This window comes from Chlorocebus sabaeus, chromosome 12 (genome assembly GCF_047675955.1).
Source record: "Chlorocebus sabaeus isolate Y175 chromosome 12, mChlSab1.0.hap1, whole genome shotgun sequence".
Lineage (NCBI taxonomy): Eukaryota > Metazoa > Chordata > Mammalia > Primates > Cercopithecidae > Chlorocebus > Chlorocebus sabaeus.
The window spans coordinates 35,170,391-35,190,700 of NC_132915.1; the positions used below are offsets into that span (position 1 = coordinate 35,170,391).

The following is a 20,310-nucleotide window of genomic DNA, read 5'->3' on the forward strand; positions in this document are numbered from 1 at the left end:
GTTTTCTAAGAGTTCATCAAATCCTGAAGCATGAATGTGTATGCTACAGGAATAAACAAATTTATTTCTCATTGGCAAAAATGTCTTCATTGTAATGGTTCCATTTTGATTAATAAAGATGTATTTGAGGCTGGGTGCGGTGGCTCATACCTCTAATCCCAGCATTTTGGGAGGCTGAGGCAGGTGGATCATGAGGTCAGGAGATCAAGACCATCCTGGCCAAGATGGTGAAACCCCGTCTCTACTAAAAATACAAAAATTTGCCAGGCATGGTGGCATACATCTGTGGTCCCAACTACTCAGGAGGCTGAGGCAGGAGAATTGCTTGAACCTGGGAGGCGGAGGTTGCAGTTAGCTGAGATCCTACCACTGCACTCCAGCCTGGGCGACAGAGCGAGACTCGATTTCAAAAAAATAAAAATAAAAATAAATAAATAAATAAATAAATAAATGTGTTTGAGCCTAGTTATAATGATTTAAAATTCATGATCCGAAACCACAATTACTTTTGCACCAACCTAAGAGATGTCTAAGTAGGTCATATTCCACCTGCAAAGAGAAAATTCCATCTATCCCTTGCAGATGCATGGAAACTCACTGTCTCCAGTGGACAGTTAACTCCAAGGGCATCACAGAGAACTCATGGAGCTCAGCTGAGGAGGTTTCAGGGATTTTTCTATTTCCTTTTCTTCATCATGAGAGTCTGGTACTAGATGCTCTCCAGACCTGAGCCTAAAGACTCTTCAATCCTTTGAGATGAAGATGAGGGAATAGGGAACCCAGTTCAGTTTGGATTTCAGATCCTTTTGTGGTTCATACGTGTGATGATTAGGTTTCCATGTTCATGTGTGAGATCTGCCTCCCTCAAACCGTGTTATAATGACATGGGCGCCTTACCTATCTGACATGAAAAAAGCAAATGTGGATTTCAGACAAACAAAAAATAACTTTTTTAGTTTATGTCCCATAGAATATGTGGACATATTTATCCTAAAAATATTGTATGGGACATAGTTGTATTAAGAAACTGTTCATTGCTTATCTGAACTTCAAATTTAACTGGGCATCCTATATTTTATGTGATGTGGCAGTCTTATGGAGGAGGGGCCAACATTTAAAATAAATGGCTTCCCCAGGATAGAGCACTGGGACTGGGGAAAACAAAGGCTGCAGTCAGCTGTGACTTTTTGAAGGAAGGAATGAAGTTGGTTTATTTCATGCCAATTAAGCAATAACAGACGACCCTGTCAGAAATCTAAACCTGTGACTATCATGGGACTCAAGACCAGGAAAAAAAATAAGTCAAAAAGATTAAGAGCCAGAGAAGCAGTCTTCACACACGCGGCCAGCCAGCAGACGGAGTACTCTCTCATTCAGGAAGGTAAGAGCATTGCCCTCTTGCTATAATCATAGTCCTCTTCTCCCAGAATAGGATTTGGGAAATTCTGGTGAAGTCCTCTGCCTACCCTCATTGCCCCACTGATGTGTGACGTCAACAGAATTTCTCTGCAACGTTTGTCAGTCTCCAACTTCAGAGGGCTCACAAAGTCTCCTCCTGAATCCTCTCTCAGTCCTCTAAGACTACCAAGAAGAAAAGCAATTATTCAGGATGGCAGCTTGACGGGGAGAAGCAGCCTCCCTGAGGTAGACGTGTTCTCCTGTCACTTAAAGAACCACTTCTTCTGGTCTGAGTAGTAAGAGGCGCGTTTGCTGTTGCTGCACCATTTGCCAAGGCTCTGAGCTTGAGGTATGGGACGTATGAAAACAATTTAATGAAGAATTAAGTTTCCATTCTGTCATTATGAACACAGGGTTCACTCCTATATTATTCACTTGAGAGGATCGGTGAGTTTGACTTTAATTTCTTTTTTTACAACTGGGAAGGGTAAATTACACATAAAATGTCCCAGTGGAAAGGGGTCATGTGGTGAAATCCCCACTCTTCTCTCCCACCCCTCCCTGCTGTTTTAAACTGGAGCTCATTAATGTAATTCTATGGGGATCAGATCTTTGAAATTCCTGAGAACAGTAAGAGAGCAGAAAAATACACAATAACAAGGAAAGGAGCTTCCATTACTGGTTTTTAATGAGCTTACTTGAATTACGGCCACTGCAGTTTATGGACAGTTTTTGTTGTTGTTCATTTGTATATGTTCTAGTTAAAAAAAAAAAATGCTAGCCAAGGGACTTGAATCAGAGAGAAGCAGAAATTGACTTAAGTAGGAAGGGAAACACATTGTTAGATAAAGTCAGGTCCTGGGCTTCCTCAGCTTGTTTTGGGTGGAGTGCCTGGGGACAAGCTGAAGCCCCTGTGTGGGGTGGTTTCCTTTGCTGAAAAGCTGGGCTGGAAGATGCTGTGCTCAGTGCTCAACCTCATGCACCCTCGCGAGGCACAGGCAACAGGTGCTCTGGGAAACATACATTATGTATCATAGCCTCTGTCTGTCTGTGGACTGATATCCAATAATAACTTTGGAGAAAAATAACTCATCTTATTTTGTTAGCCACAGCCCTGGGCCAGGGAAGGTGGAGAATCAGTAAAAACGCATTGTTTGTTTCTCTAGAAGTTTATGGTGCAGAGTCAAATTGAAGGCACATGAGGAACATTTTTTCACCAAATAATAACTTGAGTCTTTTTGCTTTCGTTTGTAGTTTCTTCTTTGAACTTTAGTTAGTAGGAGGGGTTAGAAACCTGAGCTATTGTCAAAGCCCTTGATATCAATGAAAGAAGCAGGTGCAAATCTCCTCACAGAGAGAAACCAAAGGGTCCTAACTGTGGATATTGGTCATCTAGTAAGGATGCTATTGTGGGTCTTTATGAGACGATGAACAGGGTGGCTTTGGATGCATTAATGATGCCCACATGCTTCTTCTGTTAGGTGTCCTGTGCCCTGACCCTACAAGATGCCAAGAGAAGATGCTCACTTCATCTATGGTTACCCCAAGAAGGGGCACGGCCACTCTTACATCACAGCTGAAGAGTAAGTTCAAAACCAGACCCAGCAGGGCTTCCAGTTTGCCATTTGCTGACACAGCCTGCTGACTTCCACCAGCACATGCCTGCTCGTAAATCTCCCTAGTGTTTATCTCCCCAGACAGTAACATCCCTGGCAACAAGGGGAGGAGATTCTGTGCTTCTACAAGGGGCTCAGTCAAGCTTCTCTGAGGCCAAACAGGCAGGAAGATGGGAATGGTATAAGGTTGGATCTTGCCATTTTGGGGTGCACTTTGACTATTGGGCCTTATCTGTAGGTTCCCAAGTGGAAAAACATCTGTTCAGAATCACAATGCCTCTTTCCTCAATCCTTGTTCTGTCTCCTCCACTCAAGTTCCTGAAGGTGGTTTGCAGACAGAATAAAAGTGAGTTGCCAAGGAGCCAGTGAGGATGATGGGCAGGTGCATGTGACTCAGCCCACAGCCAGACTCGAGAGGAAGACTGAAGTCACAGCCTTTGCAGCATAACTTTATCCTAAGGAAAGGTGTTGGATATTATGAGTGAATTAAAAATAAGTATTTATATGATTAAGCATTTCTAAATGCTAAGCATTATATACTGGCCTGAGATACTGCTTTTATCTTTGAAAAAACTCACAACCTAGTGGGAGAGTTAGGCATGAGATTAATTTCAGCAAATATAAGTGTGGTGATGAAAACCCAGAGGCTGCAGGGACATACTCTGTACGTGCTGGGAGTGGGAAAGGGACATACTCTGTACGTGCTGGGCAGCAGGGGCAGGGGAGGCCCCACCCTCTGCGTGGGACTCCAACAGGACAATACCCTCTTATGTGGTCTGTCCAGAACTCCCTGCGAACCTGCCCTTTCTTTGGAAAGAGCTGTTGAACCATCTTTAACAGTCAACCGCAGGGACCAGCAAGATGTAAGACCCAACAAAGGTACTGAGGAAGAATTCAGCATTTCCTCAGAAGACCCTGGTATAGGATCCTCTAATATCCCTGGCCAGTTGGAGTTGAGGGCAGCGGTATCTTCTCAGAAAATGTCCTGAGAGCAAAAATATACTCTTTGAGGGAGGGGAGCCCATTGGCCGTGGTATTAGTTAATTGTTTCAGCTTCCGTATAATCACTCAACAGACTCTTCTTTAAAATAAAGTTTTATGTCTCGTGTAAAAATACAAGAGTAAAGAGTTCAAGGCCTGTTCCTTTTCTTCTTGCTGGTTACTCCCCTGGAATGTCGCTTTTGTCCCCATGGCTGAAGATGTTGTGCCATCACTTCCACATCTTGCCAACAGAAAGCAGGAGGTGAAGGACAGGCTAGGACCATTCCTTTCAAGGGACACACGTCACTTCTGCTTATTGCTCCACCCCCCCACCCCCTCCCCTGTGGCACCTGTGGGTATCATTCTTGCTGTGTTGTAAATGAAGAAAGGTTTAGAGAAATTAGGAAATGTGTGGCCAGACATGGTGGCACTGGGATTTAAATCCAGGTCTGCTTGCCCCCAGAGTCCATGTTCTTAAGTGTTATGCTGCAGGACAGCAGAGGCAAATATTTGCACAATCCCATCCAACAAGAGGCTAGGGCAGAGGTCAGTATCTCTCAGTGTGAAGCTGGAGGCTGATGCTTGTCAGCTCAGTAGGCTGAAAGCGGAGTTGTCCTTTGCCATGTAGGGCCATCATGCCCAGCTGGGGAACCTCATAGCCAGGTGTACCCATAACCTGAACAAGGTAACTTTCAGGGTCTAGTCAGGAAGAAACTAACTAGGTGGTTCAACATACAGACTTTAAGAAGCTGGTTAAACAGGCATGGGACTGAGACTGAGGAGGCAAAGGCGGCACAGGGGTAACCAAGGCTGTACTCACAGAATGCTGCTTCTACCCCTGTGTCTAGGGGAACAAAGGGAAGGGTGAGGCCATCAGGACCTAGAATTGGGAGGAGGGAACCCACAGATATGGGACCCAGATCTCTAAGGAGAGATTTCTGTTTGGCTGGTTCTGGTGTCTCCGGAGCTTAGAAGTGAGGGGCATGAATCAAATACTCATGCCTCTGAGGTGGGAGCACTGGTCAGCCAGTGCTCTGCTGGGGAGGGGCATAATGAAGCTGGCTCTGAGAATGCCAGAAAACGAGCTGGTGCTTGGCATGTACAGACAATGTGAGCATTGCTGGGGTGATGATGACGGGAGCAGGAAGCACACTGGAAGGAGCTGCTCCTTCCTGACCTTCTAGGTTTGCAGGCCCTCTCTAGAGTACTCCAATGGGAGCCAGTGGGCAAAGGAGAAGTGGCATTTGCAGAGTCCAGTTCCAGCATCAGAGAGCAGAGCATAGAAAGGTGGGTTTGGAGTTGAGGGACAATGTCTTAATAAAGGGCAAAGGGGGTTATGACCATTATCACGTGAAGGAATCCCTTGACTGAAGGCACAAGCTTTCTGTGTCTTGCAACTCGAATGACGTGCATAAGCAGGGTCAGGTGGGTTATCTGACATTTTCCTTGAGAACAGGAGGGAACCTCTGGATTCCAGCACAAAAGAAAAACACCCACTCAACCCATATGTGTGGGAGCCATCCCTCTATAAAGAGAAAGTAATTCCTTTTGACATTTTGCTGTCTGTAGAAGGGTCAGATAGCCAAAGCTTCCAGCACATTGAAACACTTAACTTCAGACTGTGAGTGAAGGAACCCCTGAATACATGGAACATCATGATCTTGTGCAGGTACTGAAGGAGATCCGTCCAGAAAATAAGTAACTGCACACGGCACCAATGTCAAAACTCATTCCTCTCATGAAAAGTCCCTGCCCCCGTTGCTGTTTGTTTAAATAGGTGGGACGGAGGTAGGGGAATGGGGCCATCTTCTTGTTTTTAAAATTTTTTTGCATAAAATCAGGATCCTGCACAACAGGGCCATCTTCATTAAAGCAATGCATCCCTAAGATATGAGACTATTTATCCTTCTCACAATTGTGCCAGCAGGTGGAATGAGGAAGAATGATGCAAATTAAGTTCCCACATCCAGCCAGGAAGGACTACATACCTGCTTTGAGTATTATCTATCTCTTTGAAACCTCAGTGGAGAGCAGTTCTCACAGTTGAGTGGACACAAGTCATCCATGGAACTTGTTAAAATGCAGATTCCTAGGTGCTGCCACCTAAGAGGCTGATTGGGTAGGCCGGGGTGGAGTCCTATGATCTGCACCTCAGCGTGCATCTCAGGTGATTCTGCTGCAGGTGACATTTGGAAGACACTCTGAGGAGCCCTGCCAAACTGGGCAGTGGGTTCTTCCAATGTGTGTGGCATACCCTGGTGCTTTTTGCTGTCAGTCACTTGGGCATGTTGTGAGCACCATGTGACGATGCATAAAGTGCTGGAACAGAGCTCTGTGTCAAGATGTTCAAGCAGATGCCACAGGGTGAAATGAGAGCACAGGCATGTTGGGAGTTGAATCAGCTGCCTTCAGTCATGAGAACACACTTGTGACAGCTTCAGTTCAGGAAAGAGTGACTCTGCAGGAAAAGCACTGGCCTGGGAGACCTGGATCTGGCCCAAATTCTGGTGCTCACTTGCTAGGTTTCCAGTGCCAGTTGCTGTGAATGTTGGTTCTGCCACTTACTAGTTGTGCAGCTCTGGGCATTTGACCAGCATAACATCAGTTATAAAATGAACATCATTCCTACCTCAGAGGACTGTGGTTAGGATGAAATAAAAGCATATATGTGGGGCTGTCTAGCCCAGTGCCTGGCACAAATTGGTGCTCAATGAATGGTAGTCACTATGGTGATGGTAATGTTGATGAATCTTCATAGGTCTCAGCTTCCTGATCTATAAAGTGGGTGGACTGACCTACATAAGTCAGAGTTTCCATCTAGCACTGTCATCCCATGGTTCTCTCCATCCAGTTTGCAGACAGACAGGATAAGCTTGATGTCTCCTCAGCCTTGAGACAGAAGTTGTCCAGTAGATGGTACTGAGCAAAAGTCTCTCCAGGAGAAGCCTTAAACTTTGCTTCTCCTGTAGCTGCTCAGTCTCTTATAAGTCACTCAGCTCAGCAGAAACTTTCTTAGCGAGTTGACAACCACAGATAACAGAGTCAGTTCTGTCGATTTTGATCATGCTGTGATCAAGTAGATGTTAGCTAACTGAAGATGCTTGCCGGGAGTGAACAGCTCCAGGCCCTGTTTTCAGGGTCTCTGTGGTAACTGTAATGCTTCCCAGGGGTCACTGAACACAGGGCCCAAGAGGCTGGTGTAGACCCCCAGAATGGCACCCTGCTGCTTAGACAAGATCCTTCTCAATAAGTAATGCTACGGCTTTGCTGTAGGTTCAGCCCAGACACTTCTCCCTAGGGCTGCAAGGAGCAAAGCTCAGAGTTTAGGGAAGGGAGGGCACGAACATAATTGAGACGGATTCAGGTTCAGATCCAAGCTCTGTTTTGTGCTAGCTCTGTATGATCACCAGTGAGTCATGTATCCTCGGCCTTTTATTTCCTCATCTGTGAAAATAGGGGATGATAAATGGTGTCTACCCTCCAGTGTTGATGTGAGAATTGAATAAGCTAATGAATGTTTAGTACAGCACCTGGCTTTTAGTAGATGAGTCAGTGTTCATTTCTATTTTCTTTTTGTGGGCTGAATTAGAGAAAATGTTCTAAAACAGCCTGATGAGAAGAAAAGATAATTTAGCCCCACTAAATACACTGTCCACATAAAGACCAGTTACTATGGCACTTCTTGTACCTGGAACTTGGGTGCCTGGGCCATGTCAATTAGCAGTGCTCCTGTGGGCACACACTTGAGAGGCTCCTAGATAAAGACCTGCGCTAGATCCAGGTGCTGGAGGCCTGGTGGGGTGCCCAGTGTGAGAGGTGGGAAACCACCTGGACACTGGGAGATGCTGCTCTGGGCAGTCAAAGCCCACATGAAGAGAAAGATTGATTTATGCTTCATCATAATGTAGAACAATGTTTCAATGACAAAGCGGATTTGTCTATCTCTTGGGCCAGGGCCGCTGGGATTGGCGTCCTGACAGTGATCCTGGGAATCTTACTGCTCATCGGCTGTTGGTATTGTAGAAGACGAAATGGATACAGAGCCTTGATGGTTGGTATAGTTCCCACAGCTGAAATCCCTCCAGGTCCAGGGCCCTCTTTCCAGTTCTTTCCTCTGAGTCTCTGCAGAGTCAAATAATTGCCTCGTTACAACCTCTAGCTCTGATTCCGCCTTCTGATGCCTCTTTTGCTACATTGTACTTTGGCAACTCTTCCTTTCCTTCTGCTCAGGCATGAACCCCAACCAGGAACTTGCCCTGTGCCTTAGTCTGTGACTATAACAGAATACCAGAGACTGTAATTTATAAATAAATGAAATTCATTTGGTTTACAGTTGTGGAGGCTGGGAACTCCAAGATCTAGGGGCCACACCTGGTGAGGCCTTCCTGCTGTGTCACATCATAGTGGAAGGCATCACATGGGCAAGAGAGTGACAGCAAGAGGGAGCTGAACTCATTTTTTTTTTTTTTTTTTTTTTTGAAACAGGAAATCTTGGGATGGAACACAGTGGTGATCATGAGTCACTGTAGCCTTGACCTCCTGGGCTCAAGCCATCCTCCTGTCTCAGCCTCCAGAGCAGCTGGGACCACAGGCATGTGCCACCACACCCAGCTAATTTAAAAAAACTTTTTTTTTTTTTGGTAGAGACGAGGTCCCACTATGTTGCCCAGGCTGGTCTCAAACTCCTGGGCTAAAGGGATCTTCCTGCCTCGGCCTCCCAAAATGTTGAGACTACAAGTGTGAAACACTCCACACACAGCCCAAACTCACTTTTATAACAAACCTACTTTTGCAATAACAAACACACTCCTGCAATAACATTAATCCATTCATGAGGACAGAGTCCTCGTGACTTAATCACCTCTTAAAAGTCCTATCTCTCACCATTGTTGCACTGGGGATTAAATTTCCAATACATGAATTTTGGGGGACACATTCAAACTATAGCGCCTGTCTTTTGGTTCTACTCACAGCAAACTTGGGTACCTGGATGTTGTGTATAGCTAAGCACTGACGGTTTATAGGGCACAGGGGAAGGGGGTTGAGGTTCCCTTATAGCAAACAGGAGTATTCTTACACACCTAAGGTTTTACCACTTCTGAGAATTCTTGCTGGTTCTGTTACTCTACTTTGTGACCTGGTCTTCCTACCTTGCTTCTTTACCCCTTTCCTCACTGGTTACCTGTGAATTCCAAATTCTTCTGACTCTACACTAAGCATCCCAGGATATCATCAGTGCAATGAGGAAACCATCCTCCCTGCATCAGCACAAAAGGTCACTGTGCGTTTTTTAACAGGCTGCATCCTTCTTAGATGGCCAAAGGTTTTAATAGTATTTTCTTTCTTTTTTACCCAAATATGCAGGAAGCGAACACAATTACACAATCCAGTCTTCTGGTACCAGTATCCTCCATGAATGGGAAACATCAACTGAGTTTATAAGCTATAAAAACTACAGGTTTCAGCAATCTTGCTTCAAAGCTAGGTAGCACTTTAGCACTTCAACACCCAAAGGCATTCTCCATAGATCTCGATCTCTCTCTCTCTCTCGTTATTACAGATCTGAGAGCTTTTCAGGTTGATGCAAAATGGAAAAAAATTATCTTTACAAAAGATGTTGGAAAGTCCCATTCCTCATTCAGCAAGCACTTCATTTAGAGGAAAAGGTCCTGTGAAAGAGAGGAGGGTTGGTGTGGGGTGGGGATTGAAGCTTGGCAAGCTGATGAGAAGGAGAAGGTGAGAGATGCAACTCTGGATTCTTTCCCTCTTTGCCAAGAAACTTGGGCAGGCTCATGTCTTCTGTTCCCCAATGTCTGTCTTTCCAGAGCATAAATACAAATACAAACCATAAAAGGCAGGGCAAGTTTGGGGGCTGACACACCCACCGAGCATAGCCCTCTAGTGTGCTGACATTTAGTGGGAAGGAGGAGTTGATGAATCTGAACAAGACTCCAATATTGGAGGAAATACCTGAGGAAAGCCTTGGGTTAGAAAGTTAGGTATAGAATTCCTGCTCATATGGCTGTCCACAACAGGTTAGTAGGGGAGGACTTTAATCTCTGCCATATAATTCCATTTGTAACTCTAGCATGGGGTTATGACACTGCCTTGTAATTGGCTATTTACTGTTTGCCTCTTCTACCCTTCCGCTTTCCCCATGTATGAACCAGAACAGAGAATATTTCTTACTTATCTTCATATCTCCAATGCCCAGCACAGTGCCTGGCACATAGTAGTCACTTAATTGTGTGGCATTAGGACTTGGTCCCATTGTCTGCCATTGAGTTGCTTGGAGACTAGAATGCAACTTCTCCAAGACTCACTAGCTCTATCGTACACCCACACATGTTGGAAATCTGTGATGTAACACAATGTATATCCATTTTTATTTAATACATATTTTCTTCTATATTTTGATTTCATTATATATTTGTATATCAAAAATATGTTTAGTCTTTCAAGAACTAAAGCTATACAAACTCAGTATATTGGTACTCATTTCCTAACTAACTATAATTATTAGCTTGATCCTACTGAACACAAATGCAATAATTTTTCTTTTCTGCTTCAATGCTCTCATCCTAAATTCATTCCATTGAAAAATAACAGAGAGTCTTAATGTCATGTGCTCAGACACTGTGAACATTTTGCTTGGTAAGTTTCAAATTCAAACTCTATGCCTCCATTCCTCTAGGATTAGATCAGTGGTTTGTAGTTTCTGAGACTTTTTATTGAGAGGGAAATGTGTTTAAATTTCTTGGTTTATTTAATTTCCATATTTATTTTTTAAATTAATATTAAAATCTTATTTTGAGATTTTTCATATATCTAGAAAAGCCAGTTTGGAGATCAGAAATCTAAGTTTAGGCAAAATTATGTAAAATAGTGTATTAAGTATTGCATTTAATTACATAATTACCTCCCTTTCTGTCTTCAGTGATTCTATTTTCATTTTAAAGTAAAGGGCTATAAATGACATTAAATATAAGCTTTGGGCATGTGAATTACTTCATCTTTAACAATCTTCATTAAGCTTGAAATGTCTACTTTTCAATTTCCATTTGACCACAGAATGGTAGAGAGGCTGGTTGGAATTTAGATCTCTTAAAATTTCTCCTTTGGTTAACAATTCCCCTGAGCCCTGGAAAACATCTTTTGAAAGGAAAGGCTGCTTTTTGTAGCAACCTGTTTCTGCAAGAGGAAGTGGGAAATGATTTGTAATAAACTGGACAGTCGTTTTTATATGAAGCAGTTTTACATCTTCACTTGGAAGTTCAAGACAAAATATTATTGATTCTTGGAGAATTTCATAGCCCTTGCTCTCAGCTCGGTTTACACTCATGTGTCAAGGCACTGTGTTTCTCAATGCATGGTCAGTGGTCACCTGCACTGGAATACTTTGGGGTTCTTGCTAAAAGGCAGATTCTGGGATCATCTCTGGTGGTGGGATTCGGGAATCTGTATTTTAAAATGTACACCCAGTTTTAATGTAAATACAGAAAACTGGCAGTGAACTGGTAGAGTGGATCATACTCTTATCCTATGGTTAGTAAGAGGCTTTAAAAAAAAAGAAAAAGAAAAATTGACAAGGGCAGTTTTATTTTTTTTTCTTCCCAATCAGTACACCTTTTAAATCCTTTTCCAGTTTATTGCATTAGTTAGGACTTCCAGTATGATGTTGAAAAGGTGTGGTGAGACAGGACATCCTTGCCTTGTTCCTGATCTTAGCAAAAAAGCTTCAAGTATGATGTTAACTGTTAATTTTTTGTACCTAGATATTCTTCAGCAAACTTGGGTAAGTTTCCCTCTATCCCTAGTTTATTGAGAGTTTTAAATTATGAATGGGTGTTTGATTTTTCAAATGCTTTTTCTACATCTATTGATACAATCTTGCGAATTCCTTCTTTAGTCTATTGATGTATCAGAATAATTCATTTCTTTCTTCTTCTTCTTCTTTTTTTTTTTTTCTTTTTTTGACATGGGGTCTCATTCTGTCCCCTAGGCTGGAGTGCAGTGGTGTAATCTCAGCTTACTGCAACCTTCACCTCCCAGGCTCAGGTGATCCTCCCATCCCAAACTTCCAAGTAGCCGGGACCACAGGTGCAAGCCACCACCGCCTGGCTAAATTTTTTTGTATTTTCTGTAGAGATGGGGTTTCACCATATTGCCCAGGCTGGTCTCGAACTTCTGAGCACAAGCGATCCAGCTGCCTCGGCCTCCCAAAGTGCTGGGATTACAGGCGTGAGCCACCACACCTGGCCTGATTTCTCAATATTGAACCAGGTTTACATACCTGGGATAAATCCCACTTTGTCATGGTGTGTAATTCCTTTTATACATTGTTAGTTTAACTTGATAATATTTTGTTGAGATTTTTTGCATCTATATTCATGAGAGATATTGAGCTGTAGTTTTCTTGTTTTGCAATATCTGTCTGGTATTAGGGTAATGCTGGCCTCATAGCAATGAGTTACAAATTATTCCCTTTGCTTCAATCTTGTGAAAGAGGTTATAGAGGATTGGTGTAATTTCTTTCTTAAATGTTTGGTGGAACTCACCACTGAACTCATCTGGGTCTGGTGCTTTCTGTTTTAGAAAGTTATTATTGATCAGTTTTTATAATAGATATAAATCTCTTCAGATGGTCTAGTTCTTGTGTGGATTTTGACAGATTGTGTCTTTCAAAGAATTGTTACATTCACCTATGTTTTCAGATTTGTGAGCATAGTTGTTCATAGTATTTCTTGCTTATCCTTTTAATGTCCATTACTATTTCTGATAATAGCAGTTTGTGCCTTCTTTTTTCTTCTTACCGTGGCTAAAGGCTTATCAATTTTATTGATCTTTTCCCAGAATCGGCATTTGGTTTCATTGATTTACTGTACTGACTTTCTTTTTTTTCTGGAGACAGGGTCTCATTCTGTCACCCAGACTGGAGTGCAGTGGCAAAATCATAGCTCACTGTTACCTTGAACTCCTTGGCTCACGCAATCCTCCTGGCTCAGCCTCCTGAGTAGCTAGGACTACAGCTAGCTACCGTAGTAGCTAGGACTATAGCATGTGCCACCACATCTGACTAATTTTCTTTTTTTTTTTTAATTTGTAGAGACAGAGTCTCACTATGTTGCTCTGGTTGGTCTCAAACTCCTGGCTTCAAGCAGTCCTCCTGCCTTGCCCTCCCAAAGTGCTGGCATTATAGGCATGAGTCATTGTGCTCTGCTGATTTCTTGTTTCCAATTTCATGGATTTCTGCTCTAATTTTTATTTTTCTGCTTGCTTTGGATTTAATTTGCTGTCCTCTTTATTTTCTTAAGGTGAAAGCTTAGATTGATTTTAGATCTTTCTCATTCTCTAATATACACATTCAATGTTATACATTTCCCTCTAAATACTGCTTGCACTGCTAAGCAGTATCTCACAAATTCTGACATCATATTTTAATTTCATTTAATTCAAAATATATTTAAATTTCTCCTGAGATTTCTCCTTTGACCCATGTGTTATATAGAAGTGTGTTGTTTAATCTCCAAGTGTTTGGGAACTTTTCAGTTCTCTTTCTGTATTGATTTCTACTTTAATTCTATTATAGTCTAAGTGCAAACATTGTATAATTTCTATTCTTTTAAATTTGTTAAGATGTGTTGTGTGGCCCAGAATTTGGTTTATCCTGGTGAATGTTCTGAGCTTGAAAAGAAAGTGTATTCTGTTGTCATTGGATGAAGTAGCCTATAGATGTCTATTATATCTAATCGAAGATTTTGTTGAGTTCCACTTTTACACATTGCTAGATTTGATTTGCTAATATTTTGTTCAGATTTTTTTGCATCTATATTTATGAGAGATAATGAATTGTAGTTTTCTTTTCTTGTAATATCTTTGTTTTTGATGTTAGGGTAATGCTGGCCTCACACAATGAATTAGAGAGATGTTGAAGCCTCCAGCTATAACTCCAACTTCATAGTGGATGCAACTACTTTTTCTTGCAGTTCTAACAGTTTTTATCTCATGTATTTTGATGCTGTGTTCTTAGGTACATGCATGTTAAGTGTTGTTATGTCTTCTTGGAGAATGAACACCTTTATCATTATGTAATATCCTTCTTTATTCCTGATGACTTTCCTTGAAATCTTCTCCTTCTGAAACTAATATAGGAACTCCTACTTTCTTTTCATTAGTGTTAGCATGGTATATCTTTCTCTATGTACTTACTTTTTTTTTTTTTTTGAGACAGAGTCTCGCTCTGTCACCTAGACTGGAATGCAGTGGTATGATCTCGGCTCACTGCAACCTCCACTTCCTGGGTTCAAGTGATTCTCCTGCCTCAGCCTCCCAAGTAGCTGGGATTACAGGTGTGCGCCACCATGCCTGGCTAATTTTTGTATTTTTAGTAGAGATGGGGTTTCACAATGTTGGCCAGGCTGGTCTTGAACTCCTGAGCTCAGGCCATCCGCCCGCCTCAGCCTCCCAAAGTGCTTGAGATTACAGGCGTGAGCCACCGCGCCCAGTCCAGTTATACTTCTTTTGGGTTTTTTTTGAGACAGAGTCCCGCTCTGTTGCCCAGGCTGGAGTGCAGTGGCACGATCTTGGCTCACTGCAAGCTCCGCCTCCTGGGTTCATGCCATTCTCCTGACTCAGCCTCCTGAGTAACTGGGACTACAGGTACCTGCCATCATGCCTGGCTAATTATTTGTATTTTTAATAGAGACGGGGTTTCACTGTGTTAGCCAGGATGGTCTCAATCTCCTGACCTCGTGATCTGCCCGCCTCGGCCTCCCAAAGTGCTGGGATTACAGGCACGAGCCATCATGCCCCGCCTTACACTTCTTTTTTACTTTTTTCAGTGGTTTCCCTAGAGTTTGCCACAAACATTTACAACTAATTCAAGCCCACTTTCAAATAACACTATACCATTTCATAGGCATTATGAGCATCTTAAAATAAAATAATCCTAATTCCTTCCTCCTGTAAACTAAAAACAAAACCTACATCCTCCAACCAACTGAATGGACCCCCTCTTGGCCAAGGGGACCCCAGGGAAACCTGAAAAACTGAGTCTTGGCCATGATGGGAAGGGAGATGAGAGATGCCTCATTATACACCCTCCCTTTTAGAGTTTTAGGTACAACTGACTAGCATTAATTTTAAAATAGAGATTATAGGACTGACAGAATTAACTCTTTGTGGCAATATCAAATTAGGAACAAGACAATGCAAGGAAAGGGTTAAATCATGCCCTTCAAACCATAAAATGTTGTTTTTAAAAAAAATTAACCCTGTATAATGTGGTTTACTTTCCAAATTGACTCTGGAATAGCATCACGTGACAGATTGCAGACTCCCTTATCTTAAGCATTCCTTTATACTGACTTCAAGTCTTAAGACAGAGCTGAACTCTTTCAACCAACTGCCAACTAAAGAATCCCTAAAACTCACCTGTGACTTGTAAGCCTCTGCTTTGAGATGTCCTGCCTTTTCAGGCTGACCCAAAATATACCTTCTGTGTATTGATTTATGATTTTTACCTACAATTCCTGCCTTCCTGAAATGTATAAAACCAAATCATAACCCAACCACCTCAGGCACACTTTCTCAGGACCTCTTGAGACTGTTCTCCTGGCCATGGTCATTCATATTGGCACAGAATAAACCTCTTTAAAATATTTTGCAGTTTTTTTCTTTCTGTTAACATTCCTTTCCCTTGTATCATTGCTGTTATTCAAGTGTATATAAGCATACACAATTAAATACACTGTAGCTATTATTCATTTTTGAACAAACTATTATCTGTTAAATCAACTAAGAATAAGATAAATATGTTGGATACAGTAGTGCATGCCTGTAGTCTCAGCTACTCAGAGGCTTAGGCAGGAGGATTGCTTGAGTTTAGGAGTTTAAGACCAGCCTGGGCAGCTTAGCAAGATCATGTCTCCTAAAAAATAAATAAATAAATAAATAAATAAATAAATAAAAAGAGAAAGAAAGAAAAAGGAAGTTTTGGGAGGCTAGGGCAGGAGAATTGCTTGAACCCAGGAGGTAGAGGTTGCAGTGAGCTGAGATCACGCCATTACACTCCAGCCTGGGCAACAGAGTGAGACTCTGTCTCAAAAAAAAAAAAAAAAAGTTTTTATTTTACCTTCACTTATTCATTCTTGGATGTTCTTCCTTTATGTAGATACAAGGTTCTGACCTATGTTATTTTCTTTTTCTCTAAAGAACTTCAAATTTTCCTTGCAAGGCAGGTCTACTGGCAACGAATTCCCTCAATTTTTGTTTGACGAATTCCCTCAATTTTTGTTTGACAAAATCTTTATTTCTGCTTCACTACTGATGGATAATTTCATAAGAGTGTTCCTTTTGTAGATTCAGTCTTCTTATCCTTCCCTTCAGAAATATTCGTTGACCACCTATTGGGTCCCAGGCACTGCACTAGAGCTTTACTTCTAGTTAATTCCCACAACAATTCTGAGAGGTAGGTGGGTATTATCTTCCTAGATGCAAACTCAGAATTCAGAGAGGCAAAGTGATGAGACTGAAGGCACACAGCAAGTAAGTGGCAGAACCTAGATTAAAACTCATTCTTAAAACTTTGGCTTCCCTTTTCTTTTCTAAAATGGATTCAGTTACTTCTTCTTCCCACTCACCTTTATCAATTTACATTTCAGGATAAAAGTCTTCATGTTGGCACTCAATGCGCCTTAACAAGAAGATGCCCACAAGAAGGGTTTGATCATCAGAACAGCAAACTGTCTCTTCAAGAGAAAAATTGTGAACCTGTGGTAGGTTGAGATCCTTCATAAGGGTATTTTCATGAATGGCTGTTTTTAACTCAAGTGAATACAAGGATTTCCATTTAAAAAGCAAGAACAATGTGAATGTACTCGTTGCCACTGAACTATATATACCTAAAAATGGTTAAAATGGCAACTTTTTTGTGTATTTTATGAGAATATAAAATAAATAATAATAAAAACAAAAAACAAGGGAAGCACAGGGATTTTCTTAAATTGTGTTGTCACATACCCAGAGTTTCCAGGGTCAATAATGAGAGCCCTACATGTAAGATCCAAAGGAAGAACTTAGTCCTGGATACAATATTCTTTTATGTTTTTAGTCATATTTGCCTTTTTAATGGATGTAGATATATGCAGAGGGGAGGGATAAAGTACCTATTATTTAATGTATAGAGCTGTGCTGTCTGATGGCTTAGCCACTAGTCACGTGGTGCAAGTGAGCACTTATAGGAGTTTAAAATAAGATGTATTATAATACATACCATATTTCAAAGACATTAGTATGTGGAAAAGAAGATAAATGGTTCATTAATTATTTTTATATTGATTCATTTTGAAATAAATATTCTGATAATATTAGGTTAAATAAAACATTTTAAGATTAATTTTACATGTTTCTTTTTTTAAATGTAGCTACTAGAAATTTTAAAATTACATATGGCCGGACATGGTGGCTCACACCTGTAATCCCAGCACTTTGGGAGGCCAAGGTGGGTGGATCACCTGATCTCAGGAGTTCAAGACCAGCCTGGCAAACATGGTGAAATCCTGTCTCTACTAAAAATACAAAAATTAGCCAAGCGTGGTGGTGCACACCTGTAATCCTAGCTACTCTGGAGGCTGAGGCAGGAGAATCACTTGAACTCAGGAGGTGGAGGTTGCAGTGAACCGAGATAGTGCCACTGCACCACAGCCTGGGCAACAAGAGTGAAACTCCATCTCAAAAATAAATTAATAAAATAAAATAAAATTACGTACCATATTTCTATTGGACAGCACTAGTACATATACAACACAGTATAATGGTTGAGAGCACTGACTCTGGAGCCAGATTACTGTGTTTGATTCTTACCTCAACAACTTACTAGTTGTGTGACAATGGGCAAGTGAGTTAACCTCTCTGTGCTCTGGTTTCCCATTCTGTAACATGAAAACAATAAAAACACTCCCAGAATTGTTGTGAGCATTAAATGAAGCCCTGACACATTTATTCTGGATACAATATCCTCTTGTTTTATATTTGGTAGTGTCAATGTGCCTTTAGACACAATTACAAGGATCTCTGTGGTAAAGATGCAATGTATATAGTGTCGGTAAATAGCATTCAATGATTTGTTTGTTAGGGCTTGAGATTTTCACTGTCATGGAAAATCCAGGTATAGCTAAGCTTTTGAGATTTTGGGAACCCCTTAACCCTATTTTTCTCTACTCTTGCCCCCAACAATCAGCATATAAACTTGTGAAATTTAACAGTTACTTCACTGGGCAGAAATTATATGTGAACACTTAGAAATTTCAGTCCACAGGGAAACTATAAATATATTAACTATTTTAACTTAATCCTTTCCTAGAAACATATACACTGTTACCAAGACCAAATTCTCCCTTTCTTGTTCTCACAGGTTCCCAATGCTCCACCTGCTTATGAGAAACTCTCTGCAGAACAGTCACCACCACCTTATTCACCTTAAGAGCCAGCAAGACACCTGAGACATGCTGAAATTATTTCTCTCACACTTTTGCTTGAATTTAATATAGACATTTAATGTTCTCCTTTGGAATGGTGTAGGAAAAATGCACGCCATCTCTAACGATAAGTCAGTGTTAAATTTTTAGTAGGTCAGCTAGCAGTACTAATCATGTGAGGAAACAATGAGAAATATTAAATTGGGAAAACTCCATCAATAAATGTTGCAATGCATGATACTATCTGTGCCAGAGGTAATGTTAGTAAATCCATGGTGTTATTTTCTGAGAGATAGAATTCAAGTGGGTATTCCTGGGCCATCCCATTTCTCTTTACTTGAAATTTGGCTAACAACAAACTAGTCAGGTTTTGAAACCTTGACCAACATGAACTGTACACAGAATTGTTCCAGGTGAGTCTTTACTATGGGGTGCTCACAAAGGATACTTCTATAGGTTTAAGACAAAGAGCTGATTGGCCTATTTATCTGATCAAGAACATGTCAGCAATGTCTCTTTGTGCTCTAAAATTCTATTACACTATAATAATATATTGTAAAGATCCTACAGCTTTCTTTTTGCGTAGTGGGAGGGAGTTTTGCTCTTGTTGCCCAGGCTGGAGTGCAACGGCGCGATCTTGGCTCACCGTAACCTCCGCCTCCCAGGTTCAAGCAATTCTTCTGTCTTAGCCTCCCGAGTAGCTGGGATTACAGGCATGCGCCACCATGCCCGGCTAATTTTGTATTTTAAGTAGAGATGGGGTTTCTGCATGTTGGTCAGGCTGGTCTCAAACTCCTGACCTCAGGTGATCCGCCCACCTCAGCCTCCCAAAGTGCAGGGATTACAGGCATGAGCCACCACACCTGGCCAGACCCTGTATCATAGGTAAGACATATAATGCAGTCTAATTACATTTCACTTCAAGGCTCAATGCTATCCTAACTAATGACAAGTATTTTCTATTAAACCAGAAATTGGTAGAAGGATTTAAATAAGTAAAAGCTACTATGTACTGCCTTAAATGTACCTATGGCAATTTAGCTCTCTTGGGTTCCCAAATCCCTCTCACGAGAATGGGCAGAAGAAATCATAAAGGATCAGATATTCTGGAATGGTGTCATTATTTGCGTAGCAACATTGCAATTTGTTTTCCTTTGGCCACATCAACATATCACCTACACTATTATTTATCTAATATTTATCTTTCAGGCAGCTCGTTTAAACTTTTTTTTGGCTTTAATTTCTATTGCCATCCTAAGTGGAAAACCAGTATCATTTTCCATAGTAGAGGATAACTATAAAAATGAAGATAATGAAAGTAATTTTTTTAAAATTATACTTTAAGTTCTGGGGTACATGTGCACAACATGCAGGTTTGTTACATACGTATACATGTGCCATGTTGGTGTGCTGCACCCATTAACTTTCATATAAGGAGTAAGCAAAGGATCCAGTTTCAGCTTTCTACTTATGGCTAGCCAATTTTCCCAGCACCATTTATTAAATAGGGAATCCTTTCCCCATTTCTTGTTTTTGACAGGTTCGTCAAAGATCAGATGGCTGTACATGTGTGGTATTATTTCTGAGGGCTCTGTTCTATTCCATTGGTTTATATCTCTGTTTTGGTACCAGTACAATGCTGTTTTGGTTACTGTAGCCTTGTAGTATAGTTTGAAGTCAGGTAGCCTGATGCCTCCAGCTTTGTTCTTTTGGCTTAGGATTGTCTTGGCAATGCGGGGTCTTTTTTGGTTCCATATGAACTTTAAAGCAGTTTTTTTCCAATTCTGTGAAGAAAGTCATTGGTAGCTTAATGGGGATGGCATTGAATCTATAAATTA

At 41.3% G+C, this 20,310-nt stretch overlaps 2 protein-coding genes and 1 non-coding gene across 5 annotated transcripts in view; 2 read left to right on the forward strand and 1 right to left on the reverse strand.

Moving 5' to 3' along the window:
• BRD10 (bromodomain containing 10) overlaps positions 1–20,310 on the reverse strand; it is a 140,950-nt gene that overhangs the window by 18,511 nt on the left and 102,129 nt on the right. Inside the window, exon 10 of one of the 3 annotated variants that reach the window (XR_012094773.1) lies at positions 3,228–8,117. The exons of the other annotated variants lie outside the window; for them this stretch is intronic. The gene's annotated coding sequence lies outside the window, so the exon portion shown is untranslated. Of the gene's footprint in view, positions 1–3,227; positions 8,118–20,310 lie in introns of those variants that run through there. 3 annotated transcript variants of the gene reach the window in all.
• LOC119624649 (small nucleolar RNA U13) lies at positions 801–907 on the forward strand. Its single transcript, XR_005240802.1, has one exon. It is a non-coding gene; the product is annotated as a small nucleolar RNA U13 (small nucleolar RNA).
• MLANA (melan-A) lies at positions 2,882–18,516 on the forward strand. Its single transcript, XM_007969317.3, has 4 exons — positions 2,882–2,981; positions 7,950–8,046; positions 16,658–16,771; positions 18,409–18,516. The coding sequence occupies exons 1-4, from the start codon at positions 2,905–2,907 to the stop codon at positions 18,475–18,477; spliced, it is 357 nt and encodes a 118-aa protein (XP_007967508.1). The 5' UTR covers positions 2,882–2,904; the 3' UTR covers positions 18,478–18,516.